This window comes from Aplidium turbinatum, chromosome 2, assembly GCF_918807975.1.
Source record: "Aplidium turbinatum chromosome 2, kaAplTurb1.1, whole genome shotgun sequence".
NCBI lineage: Eukaryota > Metazoa > Chordata > Ascidiacea > Aplousobranchia > Polyclinidae > Aplidium > Aplidium turbinatum.
In genome coordinates, this window is record NC_137473.1 from 11,585,165 (window position 1) to 11,596,049 (window position 10,885).

General features: G+C 36.3%; 1 protein-coding gene across 1 annotated transcript; it reads left to right on the forward strand.

Moving 5' to 3' along the window:
- Positions 1 to 6,420: 6,420 nt before the first annotated feature.
- LOC145765173 (uncharacterized) lies at positions 6,421 to 9,276 on the forward strand. The gene is made up of 7 exons (XM_082576948.1): positions 6,421 to 6,525; positions 6,759 to 6,922; positions 7,363 to 7,469; positions 7,630 to 7,758; positions 7,889 to 8,034; positions 8,202 to 8,513; positions 8,778 to 9,276. Exons 1-7 carry the CDS (start codon positions 6,492 to 6,494, stop codon positions 8,957 to 8,959), a joined length of 1,074 nt encoding a protein of 357 aa, XP_082433074.1. The 5' UTR covers positions 6,421 to 6,491; the 3' UTR covers positions 8,960 to 9,276.
- Positions 9,277 to 10,885: the final 1,609 nt, after the last annotated feature.

Here is a 10,885-nt window from a genome sequence, read left to right on the forward strand (position 1 = left end):
AAGAAATTGGAGGCATCTGCTACATGTCTTTTACTGCTTCCAGCTTTGTTCGCCTTGATACCTCAGTTGGTTAACGCGTGGCTTCGTAAACAAAAGTCAAGATCAAGTGGCGCTGGTTCGACTCTGAGTCAATTATTCTGTATTAACTGTCAAATCAACTCAAAACGTCTGCATAAAATTGCTGTCCGAGATGACCCCAGGCATGTCCGAAATTACCCCGGTACCTGGGTGACTTCGGACATTTAAGGACCGTAGAAATTATGCTTTTTATAAGCATTTCCGGTTTTCTGAAACAAGCGATACTCCTACCCTTTTTTGGCAAAGCTTTAAGGTTTACAACAACATAACATTTACGAACTTGCTGTGTAATTTAAAAAAAATATGAGCTGTTTTCAAAAAATCGTCCGATCTATCCCTGGTCTCCCCTACTGTACAAAACTACCAGGAATAACCTATTAAGGCTTTTTTAGTCTTTTGTTTAGGATAAGATTCAAAACCAAACCAATGTTGCATATAGATCATTTGTGATTTAGTTTACTGTATGTTGTCGCAATCGACACAAACTAAGAAAGTATTATTATTGATAATGCTAAATTGTTTGAGTTAAGGGTCAAAACATTTCTCAGTACAATAATATTTTGTAAACGGATTGATTTTGTGGCACAAACCTGTAGAATAGTCTATATTAAACTCGCATGATACTAAATAGCTGAATAATAAACAGGTATTAGCCTATTTCGCACTTGATATGTCAACGTATCCTACAGTTAGGCTTGCTGTAAAACTCTATCATCCCAATTTAAAACATATTTGCATCACAACAGGCAGTAGAAAGCATAAAAATATTCAGCTCTTCTCAATTGTTTTGGCATGTAGGCTAGGCATACAGGCTACCTGTAGGCATACAGGCTACCGGTACTAGTAGCTTACAGTAGCCTATATGGTTTGCTACATCCAAGCTTTGCAATTTTTTCTCAAAACGTTTCCTGTGACTGAAGTAGGCTAGTTCTTAAACTCAACTCTATACTACGGTATCTCCAAGAAAAAATTAAAATATTTGTGTAAATTTTTTGCTGAAAATTGTAATAATAAAAGTAAACATGGCAAAAATTGTAGCACTTGCAACTGGCGTGGTACCGTTAGCCCAGCTTTAAACTGAACTCAGTCAATCTTGGTAACCGGCTCTGGGTCAAAAGCCTCTACAAGTATGCGAAACTACCAGGAATAACCTATCAAGGCTTTTTCAGTCCGAGCATAAAGATTTAAAACCAACCAATTAACTATCTGAAGTTGATTTCGACTTCTTTTTGGCTGTACATAATTCGTTACAGCGAATAAGACCCCCATGACAACATAGAAACTAAAATTTGTTGTACAAAGTGCAAGGTTTGTTTTCAATTTCGTTTATTGGCAAATTGATAAAACATGATATTCTTTTACAAAATTAAAATTAAAAATGTGAAAATATCAAGAAAAAAAGAACTAAAACAAATTGAACAAAACATTTGAGAAACTTAACTATTTTGGTTTTGCTTCTGTATTATCCTAACCACGTCGTTTCTTTTGGATTCTAACAATGAAATATAATTTATTTGAATTGAAAATATTATTATCATTACGGGTTTTCGTTTATCTGTTGACAAGTGTTGAAAATTTGCTCAAAATTATGCTGTCTCGTATCTCCACTTTATCATCGCTTTTTTGCAATTGATTGGATGCAGCATATAATGTTTATTTCTTAGAAGTTGAAACGCTTGACTGGTGAAGCCTAGGCATAAGTTAAGGCCTATTGTAGTTCCAACACTGGGATGACAAGCTAGGCTGTAAATAAATAAACAATAAATTTAATGCGTATAGGCTAATAACGTTGTGTCTTTGAATTAGGAAACTCCTGTGATTTTTTAAATTTGCAACACAGTAGGCTTGGAGTTGGGGTTCAGTAGCTTGACTTAGCTTATCCGATTGGAGAGGGGGGCTACAGGCCTGGCATTACAACTGCTGTAGCCTATAGTGAGGAAAATGGCTAGAAGATCTTTTTTGCGTTTTAATCTTGGCTACAAACGAACTTGTTGAATATTGTCAGTGACAGGAGAGTGAGTTTTTAGTTAGTAAAAAATTAACAAATATTTCTCTTGCCTTTATTTTATCAACTATAAAAATAGGCTAAGGCTTGTACAAAGCCAAAATATGCATGAACGTACCAGTGGATGAATGCAAAAATGAAGATTTTACACTCACTGTTAATTGCACCTTAAGCCTACTTAATTTACGGTCAATTTACTGCAACAGCTAGACCCTACTAGCCTATTTATCAAATATAGGCCTACGGCCGCTCCGGTATTTGCACTGAAACAGCAGTGGTGCTACAAAAGCCTACGGCCCAGCGCCCACTTTGGCCTATGGTTCACAGACATTACGGTAGGGGTAGTTTAACCTAAGCGACGAATCAAAATTTCAAATTTTTTTAAGAACAATGAACAATGTGAAACGCACCGAAGAAGCAAATATGTTTGTGGAGGACTAGGGTAGTGGACTATACCGGGATACTCACTTTATTAAAAAAAATTTTGCGGTATGAGCACTGAGCAGTTAGAGAGTCACTGCAAAATTGCAAAAAATTTTCTTTGCTTTTACGTAAATTCATTCTCATGAAATGAAATACCATATTTTGCTTGAAATTTAGGTGGTAGAATATCTGCAAAACCTTTTTACTGACCGCAACCACTGTAACGTGACGTCTACCGCTGCTTTATCATGTTTTGAATGGTATCAAACAAACATGACATCACGTATTTCCATACTTTTATTTTGGCAACACACACTTTGTACACTCGTTGATAAGTCACATACGCAGCACCTGGGTATGCGACATGTGGTGGTAGACCTCAAGCTGCAGATGCACCAAATTTTGTCATATTACTTTGACCTTCCAGTTGTTCACCTTCTTTTTGAGTAAGCAATCCCTTCTTCTTTTACTTTCACCTAACTTCTACTCAGTGGCGTAGCTAGGGGGGGGGGGGGGGGCTGGGGGGCGGACCGCCCCGGGCGGCACGTCTGGGGGGCGGCACTTTCAGACAGGACGTTTTGTTTTTTTGTTGATAATGCAAAATTACACGGAAAATAAAAGCAAACAGAATGGCAACGTTCAAAACAGTGGCGTAGCCAAGGGGGAGGAGGGGTTTGGGGGTTACAACTCCCCCTTTGGCACGCATGTGACGTCACGATATTGAGAATGATGCTTTCAGTCTCTATGTCTCTAAAACAAAGTTTGCCTAATTTTAAACGAAACTCCATTAAAAGAGCGAGTTTTGCCAATACCAAACATTCAAATATCTCAGCCAGGAATTAGCAACAAGAAAACATAGAGACTTAGCTTTATTAAGTTACCGAAAAATTCCCAAGAAAACATGATCTTATCCTTTTGCTATGCCACCGGATAGCACCATTTTACAGGAATATTTTTACCAGGGGATTTATACCCACATTTTTGTTGAAAATGCTCTCAGAATGCACCAAATCCAAAGTAATTTTTCAAAATTTTCTGGGGGAGGCCCCCCAGACCCCCCGCCGCTAGATCTCATCTTTGGCAAGGACGCCGTCGGGCTTCGCCCGCCGGCCCTTAAAACCCCCCCTTTCAAAATTACTGGCTACGCTACTGGTTCAAAACATACAATAATTCCACTTTAAGTCAATTAAAAAAACTTCATTTTCACATGCTTTTTCTTGAAGGGGCGGCAAAATCTGAATCCGCCCCGGGCGGCACATTCCCTAGCTACGCCACTGCTTCTACTAACTCTAGGAGAACTTTGCCCCTACAAAATTTTGTCAAGTTTCACCAAAGATGTGTGCCCTTGCTCAATTAATTGTAGCCTAATGTGACTGAGCGAGTGAACCAGGGGAAAAAAGTTTAAAACAACAAATAAGAATTGCTTGATTTTTTAGATCTTGCGGGGGCATCCGCCTCATACCACTACTGGCACTAGTTGATATTTTTTTAAGAAGGAGTCAACCATGGCCACCTGTAGATGCGGCCTGATTTGTCACATTTTGCAGATTTTGATTACAGCTACTGCTAGTGCTTGACTGACATTTTTTGAGATGTTTTTACTTTTTGCAGTTTCTTAATGACATAAAACTTTTTTGTTGCTTTGGGGAAGCAGTAGCAAATGAGAAAAAGTAAGTTGAAAAACGCAAAATCAGACTGTTATTGAAAAATTAACAGTCTGACTAAAATCTTCGAAATCAAATTTTCTTTGTTTTTCAACATGTGAGGATGTTAAAACTTATTGTGTCATCTGGGGAAAAGAATAAAGAAAGCGTAAAAATCTAATTTTTAGAAAAGTTTATTTAAACGTTCGCCCAAAGTTAGAAAAACCTGGAAATTTCTGCAAAATGTGACAAATCAGGCCGTATCTTTAGGTGGCCATGAGTCAACTAAAGCAAAATAGCCTATTGTGGCTATAATAGCCTACATGGCCAGGTCATCAACATGTCAAACTTCACTCTGTCAAACTCGTTGTTCAAACCTGCGTCCATGCTTCAAAGCCTCTACCGTATGCGAAACTGTCAGGAAGCAATTAAAGAAGCTTTCTTAATCTGAGAATAAAGATTCAATCAGCATAACTCCACTGAAATAGACAGGACCTTTGAGAGGGTATTTGTTGGCCTAGTACCAATGAGATCATTGGGCCCTACATTGCCACGACGCACAAAAACGTACTGTATCTAAGTAAAAGCCTACGCGGTTGTTTCTTTATATTTCCTGATCTATTAAAAAAGGTTGGTTCCGGAGCACTAAAATTTTCCAGGGCCCGGGTACAAAAATATCTTTTAACGTTACTGGAACTGGAAATAGCACAGTTCAAAGGCATCGTTAATAAGTTATGAAGTTATGAAAACCCTGTAAGATATAAATTTTAACCCAGTTCTGTTAAACTTAGCGGAACGTTAACAAATTTTGGCTGCTTAACTCCACAATGTAAAAATGAGGATTTGCATTTTTATGAGTCTGCAAGTGCGGAGTGACATCAGATTAGTGTTGTTGGTCCGAGATTTACAAAGTAATGACTTCAGTCTATAATTTAACTTCTGATAAAAAGGGTATTTTCTACTAAAAAAAAACTGTCATCTTTGTCAATCTCATGACATCCACCCACACGCGCTACAACAAGCAAGTTAAAAAAGTGTTATAATGTGACGTTTTTGTCCGGGCTTTTCGGCAAGCTTTGTCGATCAATTTATTGCCAGAGATAGGCCATTATTTGAAGCATAAGAAGGACTTCTGCAACAAATCTAATTTTGAGCTTGGCTCAGCCTATCAAATAACAAAAAAGTATCCTAATTGTAATGATAAATTTCAAGCAATGGTGAAATGTGATTTAGCTGAGAAAATAATCGCAAGCAGAAAGAAAATCTTCATAAGCGTTTTGACGAAAATTGAAAAGTGAATTCTCCTCATGTTTAAAACAGAGGCGGTTCAAACTAACAAAATAAATCATTTTCGTTAGCAACATGTGTAAATAATCACAATCGCATAAGTCGTGAAACAGCAAAATAATTTGTCGTCACCAAAACTGAATAAATTCAGCAAAAAAACTACGCAATTTGTGTAATAAAGTTTTATGACCAGACCAACAATACTACCATTTGATACGTCACACAAGAAAACCTGACGTGAGGTCTGTGCAAACAAATCTTCCTACTTTTGCAAAGTGGTGAGTTGCGCATGATTCACGTTGATTTAATATAGCACAACATCACAAATGAAAAGGGAACAACAAAGCTGTTTGACAATAACTTGAGACAGTCGGCAAACAGAGTCCGTATCCAGAGGCATTGACCAACGTGCAAGTAGGGAAAACAAGTTTTTATCTGGTTTGAGTTGCTGCCCTTGCGAGTAAGCTTGCGGTATGTTTTATGCTTTAATAAAGATATATTTTTGATATCATACTCAATCTTGTGCAAAATTTAAAATACAAATATTGTTTTGAATTTTTTGTTGCATTTTTTGTTTAAGAGGTTGAACAAATCATCGCGTATTGTTTAGATATAGTGCACTTTCCTTGGAAGTGTCTTTGTTTAGGGCCACAGAATCTCTTTGATACAAGGTCCAAATTCTCCTTTCAACGGCGCTGGGTAACCTTACGGTATTTCAACTGTTGTTGTGAAGCGAGCTCGGTGTATTTGATTTGGTGTTTACTTTTGGATTACTTAATGTCGGAAGTGCCAGCCTAAGGAGAATATTCTGTCGTAATCTCGGCTCAGTCTTATTGCCTATTACGTTTGCAAAAGTAAATGACGAGTGTATTTGTCGCGTAGTAACAAAGCCGACACATTGCAAACAGAAGATTTTTTTCGGCGTTTTGTACAACGGAAAAAGCTATAAAAGCGTGCACCGAGCTGCAAATTTATATTTCGAATTTCGAATACTAATAGAACAGAAACTGCTCCAAAGACGCCAGAAAGTATAATATCAAGAAATTATCTTCAAAATGAAACTTCAAACTCTGCCGATGTTAATATTTTGTAAGTAGCTAATCTTTGATGGTATTCGCAGTAGGTTATATTATTTTTAGTTTTGTTGATCTGATGTTTAACTACATACATCAAACTGCTCAGACCTTTTTTTCAACCGTTTCGTTAGTTTTAGTTAAATAAAGTATTTTCTATAAACTGAGCGAGAATTAAAATATTGCTCTTTACTAAGTTGTTTTATTTAACTAAAATACACCGTAATAACAACAATTTCTTCCATTCAGTTTTACACTACACCGTGAACGTGAAAGGACACGCAAGGTTGCTTGAGCCCCCAAGTAGATCAAGTATGTTCCGATTTGCGTATTCAGATCCCATGCTTATTCCTTACCGGGATGTTATTCAACCGAACTATGAAGACAATCAACTGAACTGTGGTGGCAAGCAGGTAAATCAAACGAAGATTAACACAGATGTGCAAAAGCCTTTATGTAAATTCAGCCAGGTTCAGCAACTTGTGTAGGCCTAATTCATTGATAAACCTTTTGTCAACGTAAAGGTTGCTTTTGCAGTAGGCTATAACTTATTCAAATAGAAATATAGAGAGAGTAATCTTCTGTTTTCGGCGCCAACACAAATGGGGTGGTTGAAACAAGCAGTTTATGAAATGGAAACCTTATAGAAAAACTAAACACAAATAACATAATAAGTATCTGCCTAATCGAATTAAACATTTTTTTCATATATTTATGGGAATAACCATAACAGCCAGAAGTCAATATTATCTTTTGCAAAATGCCAATTTTTTTTGTTTCTATGTTTTGTTTTTTTTCACAATGCACTCAAGTTTGATCAAGGCTGTTTTCAATAGCAATTTATGTTTATTAGGTTCAAACTGACAATGGAGGCAAATGTGGAGTTTGTGGTGATTCCTACACTGCTCCTGTGAAAGAAAACGAAGCGGGTGGAAAATATGCCTTGGGAATTATCACAAGGTAATAAGGAACCAATACGCTTTTTTAAGTAGCCTATACTTCCGAGTAAATACAAAATTTGTGCATTGTATAACTGACTTTTAGTTTTTTCGAATAGCTTTTTCCTACTATAAGTAGAACGTGCATTGGCCCAAACCTAAATGTTTTGCTTTCTCTCTAGAAACTACAAGCAGGGACAAACTATTGACGTAACAGTAGAAGTCACCGCCGAGCACAAAGGATACTTCGAGTTCCGTTTGTGCGAATGGAATAATGTGAACCTGCCAATAACGCACGAATGCTTAGATAAGTAAGTAAGACCAGAGACTAAAAAGTTTTAACTACCTCTTTGTGATTTGTTTTAACCTATAGATTATTATGCACTGTTGAAGTATTTTGTTGCATTTTTCTGTCATTTTATCTGATACCTCGTTTGGCAGGCATCTTTTATCCTATGAAAATGGAGAAACCAAATGGTATTTGCCAGAAGATCCTGCGGCTGCTAAGGGAATGCATGATTTTCGGGTGAAGCTTCCACAAGGTGTGACCTGCAAGCAATGTGTATTGCAATGGAGATACAGAACAGGTAAAAACTTACGCACTTTTCTATAAATGACACAGGACAAAACGTTTTTTCTTAGTTTTCTGAATGATTGCAAGATATAAAATTATTTTATAGGCTTACATGCTTGATTTTGACATTTTAGTCACGATTTTCAAAAAAATTTGTCTGAAACAACTTTATGTTTTCAGGAAACTCTTGGGGTTTCGAAAACGGGCAGCAAGGTCTTGGCCTTGGACAACAAGAAGAATTTTACGGTTGCTCGGACTTTTCTGTACAAGCCGACAAAGAAGACACCTCTTCCATGGCTCCAACCGTACACGTCAGTTCCACCATAAAAGACATATCAACAACTTTTATGACCACAACAACTGCAGCTTCACAGGAACCTAATCCATCAACCAGCCATGGCCAAGTTAATACAAGGCCAAACACAAATGGTATGACGTCAAAACCGATGAAAACTACATCAACGGAAATGCCCACTGTTCGTCCATATCCAGGTAGGCCTTCATTCAAATTTTATAACCAGTTTATGTAATTATTCTGAGATACGTAATCTAATTAATTGCTTCGTAATCTATTAGGTTTTCGATCAATTGAGGGAGCTAATTAAAAAACGTTTGACTTTTATAAGTTTTAATCTAATTCGCTAGCCTATGTTTCAAATATTAAGCTATGGCAGCCTACCCGAGTAGTAGTCTGTAGAAAGTTTAGAAATATAATGCATAAGCTTTCCAACTTTTAAAAGATGCAATTTTTTTTAGACGTGGACTGCAGCACAGCCACCCTCGGCCAACCAATTTATCGAGACTGTCATTCTTTCTACATCTGCGCTTATCCCCAATTCGACCCTTTCTTATTCGGTTGCCCACAAGGAACTGTTTGCAACCCAAGCAATGGAAATTGTGATCAACCTGTAAATGTGCCATTTTGTAATGATCAATAGCCTAACCAAAATGTCTTTTTTTATCAATCTGTGATTATTTACTTCCTTAGTTATTTACTTATTTATTACTTGCTTATTTTTTGTGATGTGTTAACAAACTAACTGAACTTTCTTAAATGACAAAGTTTTTGTATTGTTTTTATTTTTTTATTGTGTGGTAGCTTGCATGTTTTTTTTTTGTATTAATCGCATTCCCTATTTTTGTAATGTACAGAAACAATTTGTGTAATTTTGTATTCTTTTTATAGCATTTAAATGACTTGTTGACTCATATTGCTTTATGCTTTCAATGTTGATTTTTGTAAATAAACAAAAAAGAAAGTTTATGACGTGTCAACCTAATGTTCAAAACATAACATTCAGACAAAGAGTAAAATTCCATTTGTACAGTACTTACATTTAAACTTACAAAAAAGGAAAAAATACGATTGTCGCAAAAAGCGGATCTAAAAAATTATTTTCAAGAAAGACAACATAGTTTAGGCTGCTTTCAAATAATTAATCAATGCAAGAAAGCGAAAGAAGGTAAATAGTTCTCTTCAAAAGGGCTCACCATCAGTTAAAGGATCTCTTCTGTCCGCAGTTGTCATCAGTGAATTTGTCAAGGCTTATGGAGCATCCAATCACCATTTTAACTCACAATCTTCTTAGCGGTCTGCTTTACATCCATGGTGGTCTTGAAGTAATTGAACAACCAAAATCGCAAGCTTCTTCTAGAATCTAGACTACTAGAGATTGATTTCTCCATCACACGATACGCCATTCTCACGCTTAAGTTTTAGCCAAGTACCGTAGCCTATAGTTCAAAACCTTCGCTTTAGAAGCTTCTTTGTCTCGCTCTATGGATAAATATAGTATGAGCTACCGCTCAGTCCTGAAATCAAATGAGGAACGCCAAACCTAAATGAGTGGTAGTCGATTTTACCCAATGCACAGTCTGGGCTTGCTGATAGTCACAGATATTTTTAATTTTGGCTGAAGAGACGTTTAGCTTGTTGTATTATTAGAATACTATGATTATTGATCCTAATTTTCGAAAATTACTAAACACATGTAAAGTAATTTATTTGAGAAAATAATGAAAAGAAATAATGACTTCGACGCATCAAACAAAAACTAAAAAGTTGTTTTAAATTTTTATGAACAAGTCTGTGGTAAAGATATTGTTGCAACATTTCAATAAAAAGTCAATGATAAAATCCTTAGTTTATGCACACAAAAAAAGCAGCAGAGATACACAATATTAATTAAATTTAAACCACAGTGAAAAACATAATATCGCCTACACAGTGAATGCATTCTATGAAAGCTGATGTTCTCTGTCAGATTAAACATTCATAACTAAGAATAAAAGAAAAAGTAAGTTACACAACACCAAACACTGGCACATCAAGAGCTAAGATCCCAAGGAATCTGCTTTACGCAAGGTTTTTATGAAGCGAGAAAGCACTAGTAACACTGTAACTAGCAGGAGGCACGTGTAAACATGTCGCTTATTAACAAGATTACTTCGAACACTGAGGCCTCTGTCTCCTGTATTTTAGAAAAAAATTGGAGGAAACATTTCCACACTTAATTTCTTTATTCTCCTGATAGAAACGTCTAGTTACGCTGTTACTAGAAGCGGAAATACATTTTCAAAGTTAAAGTAGGCTAAATACGGTATTGAAGTGACCGTGTCTCGCCCATGAGGCTGAGCTCGTCAGTATCGCACCACTAATTCATGCCACAAGCGTATTCAATCACCGCTTTTACCAGTCAGTTTAACTTTTATCCTATCCCTTCTTCACATAAATAGTGAAGTATTGGAAAAAAGTTGGTTAAAAGAAAACTATTGTTTACTAGAGTTTTATTGGTTACTTTGTCAGTCATTTAGCAAGTTCAAGCAGTTTTTTTTTATCCTTTATGTACAAATATAATTACAAC